The sequence below is a fragment of the Malus domestica genome, chromosome 17, assembly GCF_042453785.1.
Source record: "Malus domestica chromosome 17, GDT2T_hap1".
NCBI lineage: Eukaryota > Viridiplantae > Streptophyta > Magnoliopsida > Rosales > Rosaceae > Malus > Malus domestica.
In genome coordinates this window covers 4,290,896-4,311,234 of record NC_091677.1, presented here as the reverse complement: position 1 = coordinate 4,311,234, position 20,339 = coordinate 4,290,896, and the positions used below count along the sequence as shown (strand labels likewise).

The 20,339-nt window shown below is 37.7% G+C and overlaps 3 protein-coding genes across 7 annotated transcripts; all 3 read left to right on the top strand.

Annotated features, from left to right (window-relative positions):
• Positions 1-401: 401 nt before the first annotated feature.
• On the top strand, positions 402-5,535 carry LOC103404492 (probable galacturonosyltransferase 14). 4 transcript variants are annotated; one of them, XM_008343414.4, is made up of 6 exons: positions 402-1,110; positions 2,771-2,826; positions 2,960-3,115; positions 3,249-3,839; positions 3,995-4,297; positions 4,542-5,535. In XM_008343414.4, the coding sequence occupies exons 1-6, from the start codon at positions 900-902 to the stop codon at positions 4,824-4,826; spliced, it is 1,602 nt and encodes a 533-aa protein (XP_008341636.1). In that variant the 5' UTR covers positions 402-899; the 3' UTR covers positions 4,827-5,535. The 4 variants fall into 4 exon arrangements, with proteins under 4 accessions (XP_008341636.1, XP_008341637.1, XP_008341635.1 ...); XM_008343415.4 differs by having other exon boundaries at positions 426-1,086; positions 2,957-3,115; XM_008343413.4 differs by having other exon boundaries at positions 426-1,110; positions 2,957-3,115.
• A 2,486-nt stretch (positions 5,536-8,021) lies between these two features.
• On the top strand, positions 8,022-11,229 carry LOC103404494 (membrane-anchored ubiquitin-fold protein 1). Of its 2 annotated transcripts, none has more exons than XM_008343418.4 (5): positions 8,022-8,348; positions 8,796-9,010; positions 9,870-10,034; positions 10,770-10,864; positions 10,953-11,229. In XM_008343418.4, the coding sequence occupies exons 2-4, from the start codon at positions 8,878-8,880 to the stop codon at positions 10,823-10,825; spliced, it is 354 nt and encodes a 117-aa protein (XP_008341640.1). In that variant the 5' UTR covers positions 8,022-8,348; positions 8,796-8,877; the 3' UTR covers positions 10,826-10,864; positions 10,953-11,229. The 2 variants fall into 2 exon arrangements, with proteins under 2 accessions (XP_008341640.1, XP_008341639.1); XM_008343417.4 differs by having other exon boundaries at positions 8,793-9,010.
• Positions 11,230-13,431: 2,202 nt separating this feature from the next.
• On the top strand, positions 13,432-18,535 carry LOC103404495 (chaperone protein ClpB3, chloroplastic). The gene is made up of 10 exons (XM_070817607.1): positions 13,432-13,970; positions 14,079-14,297; positions 14,687-14,924; positions 15,057-15,252; positions 15,477-15,531; positions 15,702-15,852; positions 16,096-16,404; positions 16,528-16,793; positions 17,052-17,978; positions 18,071-18,535. The coding sequence occupies exons 1-10, from the start codon at positions 13,710-13,712 to the stop codon at positions 18,401-18,403; spliced, it is 2,955 nt and encodes a 984-aa protein (XP_070673708.1). The 5' UTR covers positions 13,432-13,709; the 3' UTR covers positions 18,404-18,535.
• Positions 18,536-20,339: the final 1,804 nt, after the last annotated feature.

The following is a 20,339-nucleotide window of genomic DNA, read 5'->3' as shown; positions in this document are numbered from 1 at the left end:
CGATATATTTCTATGGGCAAATAATGTTGTCTTTTTTTTTTTTTTTTTTAACTTATATAAAAAGATATACCTGACCGTTCTAACATACAAATTGTTATTTATCTTCAATTTTAACCTAAGTAAATTTGCTAACGCCCAACTAATTATCTTAATCAACCACAATCAACCACCAACCACAAAACCACAATCCTCCCATCTTAAACATAGGAAGTTAGGAACACCATTTCTAAATTTAGCCCCAAACTTATCCTCAAAGGTCAAACCTTCCCTCCCCAATTCTCTCTCTAAAGCCCAACACGGTTTTGTGTTTTGACTTTAAAAAAAATTTGAAGAAAATCGAATATTAAATTAATTAAAATCTTAATTAACAAATTAATTAGTAATTAGTGATACTTTATTATTTTCCTGGAAAACGAAATTAGATCGGACTAATCGAGTCGACCAATCAAAGACGTCCTCACAAACTCATCGGAAGGAAAGCTTTTGCACAAAAACAAAAACAAAACCAAAAAAAGGACCCTTTTTTCTTTCTCTCTTCTTCCATTCTCTCTCTTGATCCATGCTTCCCGACCCAGAAACCCATATAGATTGTTTGGTTGAGATCTGAAATTAATTAATCAAAAAAGGGGGGAAGAGGAAGGAAAGATTGCCCATTTTTCGATTTCGTCGAATCTCCAATGCGGTCTTCGCGAAGGCCCGGAAGAAAGAGCAAAGATTTGAGCAGGAGGAGCGGCAGATCTGAGTTGGGCAGCGTCGAATCTCGTTGTGGGTGGGGATTTGGAGTCGGGTTTGGATCTCATGGTGAGGTGGGCATGGGCGGCGGTGGCATTGAGTGGCGGTAGGTCGGGCGGTGCTATTGAGTTGCAGAAGAATAAGGAGGAGGGGCTGCATAGACGACGATGCAGCTTCACTTCTCGCCTAGTATGAGAAGCATAACGATCTCGAGCAGCAATGGGTTTATTGACTTGATGAAGATCAAAGTCGGAGCTCGCCACATCTCTTATCGAACGGTTTTCCACACCATTCTAATCCTCGCTTTCTTATTGCCTTTCGTCTTCATTCTCACTGCTGTTGTTACTCTTGAAGGTGTCAACAAGTGCTCCTCATTTGGTACTCTTTTTATTTATGTATTCATTTGATTTTTTTTATTTATTTTGTCAATCCCAAATGATTTTTTTTTCAGGTTTTGTTTGTGTTTAATTGCCTGTTTATGATACTTATTGATGGATCTTGACTTGCCCATTTGATTGTTATTGTTAATGCTGGCTTGATTGGATCAATCCGATTGAATGGTTCTGTTAACCGGGTCCATTTGATTCGCAACGAAATCCAAACCAAATCAAATCAAATTTTGATTGATGGGTCTCCACGTATCGATTCCTGTTTTGACAATCTGTTAGTGTTGGAATTAAATGCCATTGGGTTGGTTTGCTTATGTAGTTCTGCAGTATATCATATATTTTTTGTGAGATTTGAGGTGGTTCAAATTGTTCATTTCATTGTGTTGATTGGTTCTATATGAATTAAGATTTGAGATGTTCTGTATAGGATGACTATTGTCAAATCAACTATTCATTTACGAATATCCATTGTTCATCTAAGCTAGCTATTTGTTTAATCTAAAAAGTCGAGTGTGAAAGTGATAAGATTTCCCGCTTAGTTTACCAAGTCAAGTACCCAGAAAGGATTGTATGCTTACTATTTTATTTAATGTATTCAAGGATTATGGAATAGGCTAGGTGTTCTCTGGTACTTAAACCTTAATTAGAATTGTAGGCGTAACACCGATTCTCTGCTGTTGTTACTCTTGAAGGTGTCAACAAGTGCTCCTCATTTGGTACTCTTTTTATTTAAGTATTCATTTGATTTTTTTTTATTTATTTTGTCAATCCCAATTGATTTTTTGTTTTCAGGTTTTGTTTGTGCTTAATTGCTTGTTTATGATAGTTATTGATGGATCTTGACTTGCCCATTTGATTGTTATTGTTAATGCTGGCTTGAATGGATCAATCCGATTGAATGGTTCTGTTAACCGGGTCCATTTGATTCGCAACGAAATCTAAACCAAATCAAATCAAGTTTTGTTTGATGGGTCTCCACGTATCGATTCCTGTTTTGGCAATCTGTTAGTATTGGAATTCAATGCCATTGGGTTGGTTTGCTTATGTAGTTCTGCAGTATATCATATATTTTTTTGTGAGATTTGAAGTCGATCAAATTGTTTATTTCATTGTGTTGATTGGTTCGATATGAATTAAGATTTGAGATGTTCTGTTTCTGTATAGGATGACTATTGTCAAATCAACTATTCATTTACGAATATCCATTGTTCATCTAAGCTAGCTATTTGTTTAATCTAAAAAGTCGAGTGTGAAAAGTGATAAGATTTCCCGCTTAGTTTACCAAGTCAAGTACCCAGAAAGGATTGTATGCTTACTATTTTATTTAATGTGTTCAAGGATTATGTAATAGGCTTGGTGATCTCTGTTACTTAAACCTTAATTAGAATTGTAGTCGTAACACCGATTCTCTAAGTTTGTCCCTAAATAGATCTATGTTCTTCCCTTATCTTGTGATACTTTAACCGTCTATAACTCTTCATGATTGATCATCTGGTTTCTTAGATTTTCAACTTTTTTATTGTAACTTTGTGTTTGCTTTCTATGCTTGCTTTTATTATCTATATGTTTCTTAGGTTATGCACCGCAACTTTTCTGTAACACTTTGACATTGAATTTGTGACTTTTGTTGCTTTACTCTTGTGCTTCAGACTGTTTAGGTAGGCGCTTGGGACCAAGGCTTCTGGGTAGGGTTGATGATTCAGCGGTAAATAACTTTTTTCTCCAGTTGCTATAAATTTACATCAACCAACTCTGTATTTAAGTTTTGATTTCAGTCAGTAAGTTTAATGTATGATTATCTAATCTGGATCTTTGTGGTTGTGGTGACGACACAGCAGAGACTGGTTAGAGACTTTTACAAGGTTCTAAACCAAGTGAACACTGAAGAAATCCCGGCTGGTCTAAAGCTTCCAGATTCATTTAATCAACTTGTTTCCGAAATGAAGAACAACCAGTATGATGCAAGGACCTTTGCTTTCATGTTAAGAGCAATGGTACGTTGTGTTCTATAAAAATAAAAATAAAACGTAATTTGGGTCATGTTTCGTATAGTGCATTAATAATTTTGGAGAAACCCTTGGTAACTGTTAGCACCCTAAAAATAATGTTCTTTTTTTTTTTGTGTAGATGGAGAATTTTGAAAAGGAAGTCAGAGAGTCTAAGTTTTCAGAGTTGATGAACAAACACTATGCGGCAAGTTCTGTACCCAAAAGCATTCACTGTCTGTCTCTGCGTTTGACTGATGAATATTCATCCAATGCTCATGCACGCAAACAATTGCCTCCTCCAGAATTACTGCCATTGCTCTCTGACAACTCCTATCACCACTTTGTTCTATCAACTGATAACATTCTGGCTGCTTCAGTTGTTGTTGCTTCTGCTGTCCAGTCATCTCTACAACCTGAAAAGATAGTCTTCCATGTCATTACTGACAAGAAAACCTACGCGGGTATGCACTCATGGTTTGCACTCAACCCTGTGTCCCCTGCTATTGTTGAAGTGAAAGGTGTGCACCAATTTGATTGGTTAACAAGAGAAAATGTGCCAGTCCTTGAAGCCGTAGAAAACCAATATGGAATCAGGAATTATTACCACGGGAATCATATTTCAGGGGCCAATCTTAGTGCTACAACTCCACGGACATTTGCATCAAAATTGCAGGCTAGAAGTCCAAAATACATATCCTTACTCAACCATCTCCGGATTTATATTCCTGAGGTAACCCTCTTCTTTAAGTTGGAGACTTTGAGTCGATTGCAGTTCTTTTATCTTTTTGGACAGGTGTTCTACATTTATTTGATAAATTTTATAAGATTTTCTTGTACTTGTATTATGTCGAAGTGTGTTTCCTGATCATCTGTATATTGTGACAGCTATTTCCCAACCTTGATAAGGTGGTTTTCCTAGACGATGATGTTGTGATTCAACGAGATTTATCACCACTTTGGGGAATTGACCTCGGAGGAAAGGTCAACGGAGCTGTCGAAACTTGTAGAGGTGAAGATGAGTGGGTAATGTCCAAGCGATTCCGGAACTACTTCAATTTTTCCCATCCCCTCGTATCAAAGAATTTGGACCCTGAAGAATGTGCATGGGCTTATGGGATGAATATTTTTGATCTCAATGCCTGGAGAAAAACAAATATTAGAGAGACTTACCATTCCTGGGTGAAAGAGGTAAAATCGAAGTAGTAGAGCTTCCCTTACTTAGGGTTCTGTTCATTTTTTTTCATTTTCTGGTGGAATGATGAATCTGGTGATAATTGCGATGTAGAATACATATGCAGTCATGGTTATTCATTTATTGGTTTCATTTTCTTCAAAATCATCTTCAACTGCATTTTACTTTTCCTTGGAAGTCAGTTCTTAGCGCGTAACTTGTGCATTGTTTTAATTTACTTTAATTGGTTTTCCTGTGCAGAATCTGAAGTCAAATCTGACAATATGGAAGCTTGGGACCCTACCACCCGCTTTAATTGCATTTAGAGGTCATGTTCACGCAATTGATCCAAAGTGGCACATGCTTGGGTTGGGTTATCAAAATAAGACCGATATTGAATCTGTGTCAAGGGCTGCAGTTATACACTATAATGGTCAGTCAAAACCATGGTTGCAGATTGGCTTTGAGCATCTTCGGCCATTTTGGACCAAGTATATCAACTACTCGAATGACTTTGTAAGGAACTGCCACATCTTGGAGTCATAGCGGTTGTCTAGAGGTGCTCAAACAGGATATGGAACAAGAGAAGACGCGATTATATGGTATTCATGAAGTTTTTTTTGCAGCTCGAAATTTTTCGAGATATATTTGAGAAGACAAGCAGAAAATTCACCGTCAGGGTAGAACTTCCCAGGTCCGGAATCAATTTCATCCCCTGAAATTCTGCAGACAACAACCAGCATCCAGCATCCTCATTATCACAGCATGAGATTCATTCTTTCATTCTGTAACATAGCAATCTGTCCTCATTTTTTGGTTCGGAGAAAGGATAGTATTATTGGTCTTCGCGGCGGGGGTTTGGCTTGATTTCTTAGCACACATATGAGAATAAAGTGAAATTCAGACGACAAGGTGCCTTATGTCAATAGCATCATACTGGTTGGTGTAGGGAAGGGAAAGGCTAGGACAGGTCTTTTGTGAGGCTCTCCCATTAGCTCAGATATGTTTCTTTTCGCTCCATTTATTTTTTCCATCCGAAAATATTTTCTCGTATTCATTTTTGTTAGTAGCCATTTCTTCCCCCTTGTTTATTTGATATCACGATGTTGAACTTTAGGAGTAGGACATGGAGATTGCTCTGTTACAGGTCCCATTGAATTGGGGAGCTGTTTTTAGGTACATCGATATCGGTATTTGTTTATGTACTGTTCACGATAGACATTTAAAATGTGCACATAAATTCTTTTTTCCCGGATTCTCTTGTTCGTGTTTATGATCTTTCTATTTTCTTGCCTTACAAGTTTGGCATCCTTGATTAGTTATGTCATCTTGAAGACCGAGTGATGAGCATGAAACCCTAGAGGGTTGTTGGTTCAACTCGGGCAACCGTCGAAAACGTTTGTAGATGGGCCGATGGCCGACGTCCGACGTTTTCTTGTCCGGCCACGGAAACGATGTCGTTTTCGTTGTGTTTTGGCGTGGCGCTTTTGGAATGCATCAAATTTTAAACCCATGATTATTTACTAATTAAGGATTCTTACAAGTGGGACGTTCTAAGTTGATGGTGACAAGGAACCCATAATCTTCTTTAGCAATTTGGATATTTATTTTGCAATTTTCGTTAGACGAGAGATTTTCTAGTGAATTTTTTTCCAATTATATATTCACATTTAGACTTGTAAACTGGTCGGGTTTATCGGGTTTGGATCGGGTTCAATCCGACCCGTTAAGTTAGCAGGTCACTTGAACCTGACCTGTTAAGCTAATGGGTCATCCGTTTCATCTGTTAATAATAATAATAATTATTATTATTTTTTACATAGAGTTTATTTTATTTTTGTTAAGACTTTACTGAAATTACTAAAATATTATCAACTAACAGATGCTAACGGGTTGACTCAAAGTGACCCGTTATTTAACGGATTCACCTGTTAACGACTCAACTCGTTAAGCATCTACTCAAATACTAATATTAACGGCTCAGGTTAACTGATCGGATCCAAAATGTCAAGTCTAATCGCATGTAGCATATCGTCTCGAAAAAGAATCTCTCCCCCTCTCACATTAGAGGAGGAAATGATTGTAGTTTCTGATATTTCAATTTCTACGTTTCTAATTAATTAATTTGGCCCACATTTGATTAGACCCTTTTGGCATTTTGCGTTTATATATAAATAAAAATATTTTTTTTTGAAGTGCATGATTAGCGATGTATTAGTGGTACTTAGTTGTTAATTGTATAAAAAATGAATTTGATTATTCCAAAGCCTAACGATTTAATTGGAAGAATCTGAAATCCTCTTAGACATACATACATGTCATGATTTCAACCACCCATCTACCCAAAAACCATACACAAATGTACATTGTATGTAGTTAATGCGGAATTCACATCTTATTGACGATAAAAAATTACTCATCTGTGAATGATTTATCTAAAGTGACATCTTACTAACAGTTAGAAATCACGGACGTGTGTCTTTGACTCGTGTGAATCTCACATTTCATCAATAGTAAAAAATCATTCACGGCGCTTAGATCAGCCATAACAAAATCCTCAGTACAAGACCAAAAGGCCAGAGGCCAAAAGGAGGAATGTTAAACTGGCATCTTCTCAGCGTGTTTGACCCATGAACCTCACACTCTGCCGACGTAAAAAATCACTCTACCGACGTAAAAAATATCACTCTGACTCATCTTCTCAAGGGCCAAAAGGATAGTAACAAAATCCTTAGTACATGACCAAAAACCCAGAGGCCAAAAGGAGGAATGTAAACGTTAAAGATATGGTAATGTATTGTTCTCCATCATCTCAGCCATCAGCCATAATTCATCGACAGATTTTGAGATAACGACATTTCTCCCACTACCTCCCTTTCAATTTTTGGGCCACCACCAATCCATTTTGCCAGGCACCTTACTATTTTTGTTGTTGAACAAACGATATTATCTACATTAATAAGAGAGGATGAACTTAGTCTCACAATGAGTTAGCAATAATATGGTTCAAATTCGTATTTGGCGAGAATCGAACCTAGAACCTCTCACTTACAAGTGAAGAGGAATACAACTACACCGTAATACTAAGTGGCTACTGTTTTTTTAATTTAATTTTTTCTTATATTTTAAAATTATTTTACAATGCTTATTAGCATTTAATGAAAACGCATTAGATCGATAGATTCCCCGTTCTCTACTCTACTACGATATAAATTAATCACAATTCGTTGAATTAATATCATCATTAACTGTGAGTCCCTTGTGAAAATGCAAACGTTATTTTGTGGTTATGATTCGTGAACAATACCAAAGGTAACGGGTGCGTGAGAGAGAGAAACTTATGTGTAGGTTGTTATCGTGATTGCATCATAGTCAATCAAGTATTGTCATGCATTCTCTTTTGAGTAAACTAGTTGATCGGTGATCGTCTCATTTACTATATTATCAAGTATAATATAAAGTTTGAGATACCTGACAAGTGAAAATATAGTAAATCGAACGATCACAAACTTACCTTACCAAGAAAATGTAGTCAATCAAATAGTGACGAGCTCACCTTACGGAAAAAAAATTCAGGGTGTCGGGAATACAACTTAGTACATAAAGTATTATAACACAAGTGATTAGATACTTAAAAAAAAAAAAATTCAAACACTTATTTTATAACATTTAGTATACCGTGACATGTTTTCGACGTAATAAAAAAACTTTCTCCACCTTACCTTTAAAGAAAATTGAAATAAGAAGACGTTTGGAAGAAGTGGAAGTTCGCAAAAGCCAAAGGGTGACTTTAAAAAGAGAGAAAAATGTGTCCATTTCCATGGCCATAGGAGATTGCAAGGAGCAAGGCAATGGAGGCATTGACCACAGATTTAGAATACTTTGAAAACTCCGAAACACCCTCGTTTGTTTCCGGGACCTTCTTATTTGATCTCTTCTTCCTCTCTGACTTCCCTCTCTTTTAATTAAATCCAATAAACTCCCATTCCACTTCTTCTACCGGATTTCTGAACCAACTCTCATCAGACTCTGCAGAAAGAGAAGAACCCAGATCAGTTTTGCAGCCAAGTAAGAAAAAACCCATCAAAGTTATTCCATTTTTTCTACTGTTTTGCTTTGTTTTGTGATTTTTTTAGACTTTGGAGACGACCCAGTTGGGATTTTTTTTTTTGGATTTAATCAGCACCCATTTGATCAGTTTTTGAGCCAAGTGAGCAAAAACCCATCAAAGTTCATCCATTTTCTTTACTTTTTTGCTCTGTTTTGTGATTTTTTTTTGGACTTATGAGTATTTTTAAAGTTATTTGGATTTAATCGGCACCCATATGAAGCTTTTAGCTGGATTCGTGGATGCTGACAGCTAAACCACAGCTGTTAGTGATTTCCATGCTGTAAAATAGCAAGCTTTTTTACTTACTTTCCATTTGAAGATTGCTGTAACTTGTTTAGTTTCCTTGTATATTTTCTTGCTGACCAATTTAAGAATCTGGTGTATTGATTGCTTGCTTGTAGAAGAAAACCAAGATACTTCTGGGATTTTCAATTCATTTGAACAAGTAGAAGAAAAAAAGCCCTTGAAGGTGTGAGATTGTTGGAGATGGCAGGGGTGCAAGATCAATTGGAGATCAAGTTTCGGTTGACTGATGGATCAGATATCGGCCCCAAAAGCTTTCCTGCTGCTACCAGTGTTGTAAACTTGAAGGAAAGCATTCTTGCTCAATGGCCTAAAGGTTTGTTCTTCTTTTTCGTTAAGATCAAAAGAAGAATTAAGTCCTTTGCTGTTTTGGTGTTTGATTGCAAAACAATCAGTCTCAGCAGTCAGAAAGATTGTATGGAAAAGTTGCGGGAGGGAATTCGAATTGGTTGATATCGGATCATAGTTCATAACTCTAATCTGTCTTTGAATTTTCTGTGAAGTGATACCTTAACCGGACCATCATCTGATTTACAATTGACTAGAGTCTTAGGAACATACTGTGAACTTGTTATTTCATTTGAAGAAAATAATTGGCGATCAGCGTGCTTTTTTGTTATTTCAGTCAAATTTTTAATGGCATGGTTTAATTGGTAATATCTTTGTTCTTTCTTGCTTCTCTTCCCCTCTTTTGGTCTTAAACTTTTTTCCTGAATTGCGTAACCAAATATTATCATGCTCTCTTTGGGGAATTCGAGGGTGACAAGTTAATTGTTGGGAAATCATGGTTGTTTTAAATTTCGATTGCATTTTTGGTTCGTATGAACATGATTAAAAGCACCCTAGGGCTGCTTATGTTACATGGGCGAGCGATTGATGGCACGTCCCATTCCTTTTATAGGCAGCCTTTTTGAAGGTGCTTAATGTGATTAACCTGATGAGTTTTATTACAGACAAGCTAGCTGTAACAAGGGGCATGACCTAGGAGCTTTAGAAGATGAAGCAATGGCACTATGAAATCTTTGAATCTCACATTTTTTTCATGCTCTTTAACCGTTCTCATTTACCATCATAAGATCACTCTATTTTGTTAATTTTTTTCCATGCATGATGAACTTCGGTCGCTTGATTAGTGTGTTTGACCTGTTTAACCACAATACGATTGTTGTTACCAGAGAAGGATAATGGACCGAGGACTGTCAAAGATGTCAAGCTAATAAGTGCGGGACGAATACTGGAGAACAACAGAACAGTTGCAGAGTGCCGGAGTCCATTATGTGACGTCCCTGGTGGAGTTACAACTATGCATGTCGTTGTTCAACCACCTTCACAGGAGAAAGGTACACTATATTTATGAGATTCACAAAACTATAACCAAGGCTTTCTGTATAAAGACTTTTTTGTTTTGTTTGTAGCCAACATCTCAAAGAAGATAATCTCGATCACTTTTTTTCTTTTGGCAACAACTTAGAAGTGAAAAAATAAACATGGTTCTTCTGTTTTGAACAGCACATGCTTCTTCTGTTTTGAACAGCACATGCTTCTTCTTTCCGGAAGTGGGGTGGGGGACATCTGTTTTCCAAACTAAGCAGTTTCTTTAAATTTTGCACTTGCTATTTAATGGAATTCATGTTCATAACATAAAGAAGATGCCATTTTGTCTAGTAATATTCTGTTTATTTTCCCTTTAAATTTTGCACTTACCATATAATGGAATTCATGTTCATAACATAAAGAAGATGCCATTTTGTCTATTAATATTCTGTTTATTTTCTGTTTTGTACGCGATTATCACTTTTCAATTGTGCCCAATTTTTCTCCTACCCATATTTGATTAAGAAAATGTATGTGGCGGAAATGGAAAAGACAAGATTTGATAGATTATTTCGATGTTTGCAAGTATATGTCATTCTCACTAAAGTTTGTCAAGCCTGCACTTTTGTTATTAGCCACCTTTTGAGTAGGAAAAACACCGAAAAAGTGCTGCATCATCTTAATCACCTGTCATGACTAGAAGAGATTGTTTTGCTTATATGCTTCCACATGATCTAAAATTTAATGCTTACCTTTAACAGAAAAGAAACTGATGAGCGAGCCAAAGCAGAACAAATGCGTTTGTGTTATATTATAACTTTTGCAGCTCAGATTGTGGGGATAACATCATTCTTAGGTGAGTGTTCATTGCTTCTCTTTCGTGCCTCCTCTAAATCTTATCGAATCCGCCTTTACATTGTCTCCCTCTTCGCCTTTTACTGTAGGTGAAGGAGAGTTGGAGCTAATAAAAGAAAATGAAATGGATCAACTTGCTGATAGATTCAGCTCCATTGGAATTATGCAGGCTTCTTGTCATATGTCATGCGTTGGTGCAGGTCCGTCGTACTTTATTTGCTGTTAAGTCCATCGGACTATGCTACATCACACATTCATATCTAAGATTTCTATGTAAAGAGTTCTTGTGCTGCATTTGTATTCACGTTTTACAATCGAATTTGTTTCATTCACCGTGTATAATTTTCAACCGTACCATCTTGGAAATCATATTATGTCAAGGAATTGGCAAAGCTCTTGATGGGGTTGCCGCAGTGTTGCGTTATGCACTCCGTTGTGTGGTGCAACAAAATGCTATGCCTCCACAGCTTGGGCCATAAACAAGGGTTTTAGTTTAGGTATAGAGGTTGAGAACTACAGAACTTTTGCCTTGTAATCAAACCACCCATGGAGGGTCAAGTTAAAAAATCTGTGTTCATTTAGGTTGGATTTTATCTGAAAATTTATCGATCGATTCACAATGGAGGTTTTGGTATTGGGCAGTGATTTCAGCACACTCTGTTTTACCCTGTGCACAACCTCTGTTAATCATGACCGTTGATTTTACTTTGATTGTAATCTAACGGCTACATAACCAGAAGGTGTGTATAAAGTGAGAAAGGGCTTGTGGAAAACACTATCCGTTGGTATTTATCCTATCCCCGTTTGTATTCAAGATTATGAAGCAAAGCAACTTGCCTAGCTTAAAATTTTGACATGGTCTAGGCAGTCATTCATTGGGCTTAATTACCAAGAAATGATTTTTCCAGCTACCGAGCGGTACTTCACATGTCATACTGCTTGAATACCGAAAAATTTGAAAAGTTTCTCGTAGGCATGCTCTTCGGGAGTTGCCTCTTACTTTCTTGGACATTTTATAGTTAATTTCAAGTGATTAAGAGTATTTATCTATTATTATGCTTGATAACTCTTTTCCTTGGTATCTTCTGTAAAAAAAAAAAAAGAAAAGAAGTTATCGTGTAGGAAATGTTGGGATTGGATCATGTTCCTTCTTGTGGGTTTGGATTGAGACAGTTACACTTTAAACAACACATAATATCATATGACACTGTAATTTCTATTGTAGGCCTATTTTACTAGGGGAAACGAGAGGGAGAGGCCGGTGGTAGAGAGAGAGAAAGAGAAGATCGGAAGAAATTATGAGTGTTATTTTTTTTATGGCTTGTACTTTTATTTATATTAATAAGAAGAGATTATATTAATAAGAAGAGAAATAAACTTGTTTTTCAAGTAATAAAAGTTGTACAAAGAAAGATCTTCTAAAAGATATTATAGAACAATAATTTATTAAAATTTACAAAATTTCACTCCTAATAAAATAAATTGTGTTTCACAAGCATATATAACCTACTCTAGAAAAACATACACATCCTTGCATTTTGGTTAATCCGGCCCCACCTGTGACAAACGTGGCAAATTTTAACAAGTCCAAACCAATGGTGCTCTTACTGGAGGAGACGGACAATGACATCACTACCATAACGTACCTTGTGCTGGTTGAGGCCGATCAGATGTTATACATAGGATGCTAGAACGGCCTCATCCAGCACTAGTTACATAATGCTGACATTAACTAGTTGACATTGAACGACATTGAGGTGCTACATTATGAAAGATTGTTTAGTGTGATCGGAAAACAAGGTCATAAGCCACATGGTATTTATATAACTGGTGGAATTTTTTTTCATGTATCTTTCTAATTGTATAATGATATGTAGTGTAATGCCGTGTGTTCGGTTTGAAAATATCTCCTGCACCAGTGCCACAAAAGTTATTATCGTACCGAAGATCTTCTCATTTGTTGTAAGGTCGACGATATGTGTGCAGTAGAATAAAATAAATAAGACACAATATTTACAAGATTCGGCAAATGTGCCTACGTTCTCGGGGCAGTAGTAGTACTTTCTTTCATTATCTGAAATAATAAGAGTACAAAATAATTCTCACTATTTTCTCTTTTCTTTTCAGCCTAGTTCATTGGTAATTTATTCTGCATTTCTCTTCTTTCCTCTTCTCTTTCTTTCCTTCATAACTCCTCTTTCTTCCTTTTTCTTTCATCTGTATGTTTTTCTCTCATCTCTTTTTTCTTCTTTTCACTTCTTCCTTCCTCTGGATACTCTCATCTTATAGGCAAAATATTACCATAGCAACACCATTCACTTTACAAGCTTTTCAAATGAATAGTGAAATACTGTGTATGAATAGTAACACATCCGTTTTTCTTCATATAAATAATAATCCTTTTGATTTTTTTTAGATGAATAATAATAAACTATTGATGTAGGCCATTCACATATTATATAACAAATCCCCATATTCATCAAATCCAATGGTTAATTAAACAACGCCACGTGTACGGTCGTACCAAATAATTCTCGACGATTCCAGACGTCCCCTCTCTTTCTTTTCGGTGACGAAATAATAATAATAATAATATAAATTAAATTCGAAATTTGCGCTTCGTTCGTTGGCTTCACTCTCGCTGAGACTCGCTTCACGGGAAGCTGCGAGAAAGCTCTCCACAGAGTCCGCGTCTTTTCTCAATTCCCACGCAAAGCCAAATCTCCTTCCTCCTTCCTCCTCCCACCATTTCAAAGCAACCTCCTTTTCCTCCTCCTCTGCAAACCCGGATCCCACTTCCCACAACGCTCCCACAGCAATCGCAACCTTTTCTTCCAGCTCCTTCAATGGCGTCGGCGACCTCGCTCTCTTCTGGGGTCGCTCTTGTTCATCTTCCCCAATCGGGTTTTCCCAAATGCTGCGATAAAGCTTCCGTCTTTGCCCGCCCCCACCACTCCCTCAGCTTCAATTCCCGTGCCGACTCCTTTCAGGCGTTCATTTCACGGCAGTTGACTCCGAACGGTTCGTTCCGAACCGGGTTGTGGAGAACTAATCGGAATTCGAGGCCTTTCGTCGTGCGCTGTGAAGCTTCAACTGGAAGGGGAAGGGTATGGTTTATTATTTATGTTGTTTTGGCTTAAACGACGTGTTGGGTTTTCTTATTTTTGTGTAGAAAGTGTGGACGTCACGGGGTTTTGGTATTTATGGAGTGGCAGATTACACAGCAGGATTTTACAGAAATGGCGTGGCAAGCAATTGTTTCGTCGCCGGAAGTGGCGAAAGAGAACAAGCATCAGATAGTGGAGACTGAACATCTGTTGAAGGCACTCTTGGAGCAGAAGAATGGTCTTGCTCGTCGGATTTTTTCCAAGGTTGGGGTGGACAATGCCCGGCTTCTCGAGGCCACTGATAAGTATATTCAGCGCCAACCAAAGGTATTTTTCGGATTTCGCTGTAATGATTCAGCACACGAATTTGGTTTTGTTTATGAACTTTGGCGTTGCTTTGGGATTTTAAGAGAGCAAATTAACTGGAGTAGATTAATGACCGAGGATAGCTGTGAGCCCTGCAAACTTAGATTATGATCTGTCTGAGTATGCTGTTTCTAGATTGTTTTGATTAAAAATTACGGCTTTGGGAGGCCATTAAAGCGTAAGATGGTGTTGGAAAGAGGTTTCCATCGTAGTTTTCAGACGGTGTATGGGATACTAGAAACACGTATTCAATTGACTGATAGGATGACATAGTACATACATTTGCTACTTTGGTGTTTTTATGCTGAACCTGTGATTGACTTATCTCCGTTTCTGTCTAATTACAATAGGTTTTTGGTGAATCTGCGGGCTCAATGTTGGGACGTGATTTGGAAGCCTTGATTCAGCGAGCCAGGGATTACAAGAAAGAGTATGGGGACTCATTTGTGTCTGTCGAGCATTTGGTACTTGGTTTTTCTCAAGATCAACGCTTTGGGAAGCAATTATTTCGGGATTTTCAAATATCCAAGGAAGCTTTGAAATCTGCTATAGAATCCATAAGGGGGCGCCAATCAGTTATTGACCAAGGTTGTACTGTATTTCATTACTTTTTTGTTGCAGTCTTCTCATGGTGCTTGATAGCCACTTCTGCGTTCTGTTTGTTATGCTATCCTTTAATATCTTGTTGTACGGGATTGTGACTCTCCATTTGTGTTGCAGATCCTGAAGGGAAATATGAAGCACTTGAAAAGTACGGAAAAGATTTAACAGCTATGGCAAAAGTAGGAAAGCTTGACCCAGTAATAGGAAGAGATGATGAAATTCGCAGGTGCATCCAGATTCTCTCCAGAAGAACAAAGAACAACCCGGTGCTGATTGGTGAACCAGGTGTCGGAAAAACTGCAATTTCTGAAGGGTGAGTACCTAGTTGTTTGCCTGTGTATATGTGCATACAGATATATGAAAGCATTATTGGCTTCCCGCATAAAAAGCTATCCAGTTCTGGCATGTCTTACGTTATCTGTAATCTTAGTTATTCAACAGCTTGCTCAAACCTTAATCTGTGTTGACCTTGTTTGGAGGCCTTTTAGCGACTTAGTCTCTTTTGTGTACATCAATCTAACTCTAGCTCTTCAACAGGCTTGCTCAAAGAATCGTGCAAGGGGATGTCCCACAAGCTCTGATGAATCGTAAGGTGTGTGCTCTATATTGAGATTGATTCGTCCTACCAGTAATATGTGCTTTCCCCTCACTGCCTTGTGCATATGCTCTGCTATTGATAAATTAGTTATGGGGAAAGTAGTAGCACAGTTCTGATAAATTGGTTGCAAAATCCGGATATTTGCATGACCAATTCCTTTACAGTTAATATCCCTTGACATGGGCGCACTAATTGCTGGGGCAAAATATCGGGGAGAATTTGAGGACAGGCTGAAGGCAGTACTCAGGGAAGTAACAGAATCAGAGGGCCAGATAATCCTTTTTATCGATGAGATCCACACAGTTGTTGGTGCAGGTATTAAGCTTTCTAATCTAAAGTTATTTTCATATATTTTGGTGGTATAAGCATTTGATGATCAATCTTTTAATACCTTTTTTCTTATGTTCCTGTTGTCCTTTGTTATTGAGTTTGTTTGGTCCATTGAATTTAATCCATTAACGTTTTCGAAATCTAGTAATAGTTCCATTAAGGGGGTTTGGTTCGTTGAAAAATAATGATATTGGCTTTAGGGAGATGATGATGTATTGTTATGATCAGGTGCTACAAATGGTGCAATGGATGCTGGTAATCTCTTAAAACCCATGCTTGGTCGAGGAGAGTTGCGGTGTATAGGTGCAACAACACTGGATGAGTATCGTAAATATATTGAGAAAGATCCGGCATTGGAGCGTCGGTTCCAGCAAGTTTATGTTGATCAACCTACAGTGGAAGATACCGTTTCAATACTCCGGGGACTGCGTGAGAGATATGAGTTGCATCATGGAGTCCGCATTTCTGATGGTGCACTGGTGGAAGCTGCAATTCTCTCAGACCGTTACATCAGTGGGCGATTTTTACCTGACAAAGGTAATACTATCACAACAGATACAATAAACATATTGAACCATCTCTGCTTGAACTAGAAATTTATCCATGCACTTGTGTGAGATGTCAGTGTTACATGGATCCTAATATTCCCTTTGATTGCAGCTATTGACTTAGTTGATGAAGCTGCTGCTAAATTGAAAATGGAGATTACGTCAAAGCCCACAGCCCTAGATGAGATCAATCGTTCGGTGTTGAAACTTGAAATGGAGAGATTATCTCTTACAAATGATACGGACAAATCTTCAAAAGAGAGATTGAACCGCCTTGAAGCTGAGTTAGCTCTCTTAAAAGAAAAACAATCCGAGTTGTCTGAGCAGTGGGAGCATGAAAAATCTGTCATGACTCGCATTCAGTCAATCAAGGAAGAGGTACGTACTTTTCACATGTTTTCGTCGTAGGTTTTGTATTTTTGAAATTGGTTGAGTCCTGTTTCTCTTTATAATTCTGTTCTCTTAGACCAGTTATCATTGCAATTATTTATATTTTTTCCAAAATGTATAAAGATATATAATTCTGAAAGAGAACGACTAATTATTAATTAACTGGGTTAATAAGTGAAAAATGGGAAGATAATTTGAAAGAATTTGGCTATTAAGTAATAACTGACAAGTCTGTGTAATGTACAGATTGACAGACTAAATCTTGAGATCCAGCAAGCCGAACGAGAGTATGATCTCAACCGTGCGGCTGAGTTGAAGTACGGGAGTCTGAATTCTTTGCAGCGTCAACTCGTTGATGCAGAAAAAGAGCTCGATGAGTATATGAGGTCTGGGAAGTCCATGTTGAGAGAGGAAGTTACTGGAAGTGATATTGCTGAAATAGTAAGTAAGTGGACTGGTATTCCTGTTTCCAAGCTTCAACAATCGGAGATGGAGAAGCTCTTACATTTGGAGGATGAGCTGCATAAACGTGTTGTAGGTCAGGAGCCTGCAGTGAGATCAGTGGCTGAAGCTATTCAGCGGTCTCGGGCAGGTCTCTCAGATCCTCATCGCCCCATTGCTAGTTTCATGTTTATGGGTCCCACTGGTGTTGGGAAGACAGAACTAGCTAAGGCCCTCGCCTCCTACTTGTTCAACACGGAAGAAACACTTGTAAGAATCGATATGAGTGAGTACATGGAAAAGCATGCTGTTTCAAGATTGATAGGAGCTCCACCTGGTTATGTGGGGTATGAGGAGGGAGGACAGCTGACAGAGGTGGTTCGCCGGAGACCATATTCGGTTATTTTGTTCGATGAGATAGAGAAGGCACATTCTGATGTGTTCAATGTGTTCCTTCAAATTTTAGACGATGGGAGAATAACTGACTCGCAGGGTCGTACTGTGAGCTTCACCAACACTGTCATCATTATGACCTCAAATGTGGGTTCACAGTATATACTAAATGCTGACGATGACGACAGTCCTAAAGAGTTGGCTTACGACACCATAAAGCACCGGGTACTGGAGGCTGCAAGATCCATATTTCGCCCTGAGTTCATGAACCGTGTTGATGAGTACATAGTTTTCCAGCCCCTGGACCGTGAACAGATAAGCCGTATTGTCAAGCTACAGGTAATTTCGAAAGTGCTTTTGGCTGACCAAACTCTCGTTGTTGACATATATAATCATCATTCTTGCTCACATCTTTTACGTTTTTATCGCAGTTGGACCGAGTGCGAAAGAGAATTGCAGACCGCAAGATGAAGATCAAGGTGAGCGATGCAGCTATCGAGCTTCTCGGAAGTCTTGGGTATGATCCAAACTACGGCGCCAGGCCAGTGAAGCGGGTGATACAGCAGTACGTCGAAAACGAGCTTGCCAAGTGCATATTGAGAGGAGAGTTTAGGGAAGAAGACACAGTGGCCATAGACACAGAGGTGACGACATTTTCCAGTGGCCAGCTCCCCCAGCAAAAGCTTGTGTTCAGGAGGTTGGAAACCACCGACTCAGAATCTCCGGCTACAGAGAACCAAGAGGCTTTCTCGGAGGCTCGGTAGACGATGACAAAGTTTGGCAGAAAATATAGTCGGAAGTTTTCTCTTGTATATGAACCTTTTTTTTAAAGAAAATTATAAGCTTTAAAATACGCTTGAATCTTTTGGTTCCCAATAAATATTTCATATTCCCGACATCTTATTTTTCACGGATTTTGTTGCCTACCCTTTATCAAGGTTGAAGATTTTTCGTTTTTGACTTTCTGACGCTGCGTTATTTGACGTGAACATTGATATAATGATGTAAATATCTTTGTATGTTAATATAAAATCCGGATTCACTTGAGCAACATGTAAGGCCATCTCCAACCGAAGGGTTCAGAGGGCCGAAAATAGCCCTAAAATCGTCTCCAACCGAGGGCTAGGCCAGAGGGTTCTGGAATCTGGGAGGGCCCCACGGGATCGGAGAGGGCTGGAGGGCTGGAGGGCTGGCTGCTTTCGGCCAGCCAGCCCCGGGCTGGCTTATTTTTTTTTTAATGTTTTCTATTGCTGTCGGTTAAAACCGACAGCATTAAAGATGTTTTATTTTTTTTTAATAGTTCTACTATTAATGTCGGTTATAACCGACACTAATAGTTTGAATGTTTTTTAATATAACGGCTAGTAGCCGTTGTATTATTAGGCTTTTTTTTTTTAATGAATTTAAACTTTTTTTTTTCCCTTTTTTTTTCCTTTTCATATTAATCAAATTTTGTTTCATATTTTTTGTCAATTCTATTTTACAAAATTTGTTTCAATTTTTTTTTAAATTCTATTTTTTTCTTATAACTTCTATTTTACAAAATTTGATTCATATTTTTTTTCCTATAACTTCTATTTCACAAAATTTGTTTTATAATTTTTTTCAATTCTATTTTTTTCCTAGGCCATTTATACAACATTAAATTAAATTAAGTAACATAAAACAACATTAAATAATATCCGAAGTTGAGGAATCTTCATGGGCTCTGACGTATTTACTCAGCTTTATCAATTGAACTGGTATTAGACAACTATCATTGCATGCAATAGAAGGCCGGAGACTCATTAAACCTGATATGGTATTGATTTTGAAAAAAGTGGTTATGAAAGCTTTTTTATGTTTGGTAAACATTCAGTTTTAGTTTTTTTTCCACAGTTTTGGATGAAAAAAAGCCAAAACACAAAGCTGCAAAACCCAGCTTTGAACAACCATCTTTTTTTTTTACATCTGTTTTATATAAAAGTTTATCAAACACTATAATACTGTTTTTTTTTCTTTTCAAAAACACTTTTACAAAAAAGTTTATCAAACACTATGCTGCTTTATTTCACAGCTGTTTTTAGAAGTAATTTTTTTTCAAAGCACATCAATATCAAACCAGATCTTAGGTGCGAGCCTTTCTTGAAATAAATGTGGTTTTATATGTGTTTTAATTTGGGTTTATCTTTATTCCAAGAGAAGTTTTACCGAATTTTCAGTAGATTTTATTGATTGTTTTGTTTTCATGCACATCGTGGCTTCGTTATTATCCGAATGATGACCGGCATGTCTCGGTTTCCGTGCTCACTGGACATCGGGATCGGGTCTTTGTCGGGCGACGGACACCGTTTGATTAATAAATACACACGTGACCTTCCTTGGTTAATCACGTGACCTTCTGCCAAGCGTAATAGTAAAAGACCCTTCTGCGAGAGCCGTTCGACAGATTCAATAGTGTCTGTACCGTTGGATTAAACAACAGTCGGACGGTGGTTGGATATTTTGAGTGCAAATTTGCAGACGGGTAGTCAGAAGTACCGCTTCAACACTTAACACTCTTGAGAAAGTGCAGAAAATTGACGTGAAGGAGCCAAATTGAAATGGGTACTCCGTCCACCGAGCTCCAAGAACAAATGGGTAAATTCCGATTTTTTTAATTTATTTGTTGTTAATTTTTGTTAATTTTTTTTCTTTCTTGGTGGCAGATGAAAGGGATGA

Coding starts and splice junctions, on each gene's coding strand:
- LOC103404492 (XM_008343413.4), top strand. CDS start 900: ATGCAGCTTCACTTCTCGCCTAGTATGAGAAGCATAACGATCTCGAGC. Junction 1,111..2,770: donor CAACAAGTGCTCCTCATTTG/GTACTCTTTTTA, acceptor CTTGTGCTTCAG/ACTGTTTAGGTAGGCGCTTG. Junction 2,827..2,956: donor GTAGGGTTGATGATTCAGCG/GTAAATAACTTT, acceptor GTGACGACACAG/CAGAGACTGGTTAGAGACTT.
- LOC103404494 (XM_008343418.4), top strand. CDS start 8,878: ATGGCAGGGGTGCAAGATCAATTGGAGATCAAGTTTCGGTTGACTGAT. Junction 9,011..9,869: donor TCTTGCTCAATGGCCTAAAG/GTTTGTTCTTCT, acceptor TGTTGTTACCAG/AGAAGGATAATGGACCGAGG. Junction 10,035..10,769: donor ACCACCTTCACAGGAGAAAG/GTACACTATATT, acceptor TACCTTTAACAG/AAAAGAAACTGATGAGCGAG.
- LOC103404495 (XM_070817607.1), top strand. CDS start 13,710: ATGGCGTCGGCGACCTCGCTCTCTTCTGGGGTCGCTCTTGTTCATCTT. Junction 14,298..14,686: donor ATATTCAGCGCCAACCAAAG/GTATTTTTCGGA, acceptor TAATTACAATAG/GTTTTTGGTGAATCTGCGGG. Junction 15,532..15,701: donor AAGCTCTGATGAATCGTAAG/GTGTGTGCTCTA, acceptor ATTCCTTTACAG/TTAATATCCCTTGACATGGG.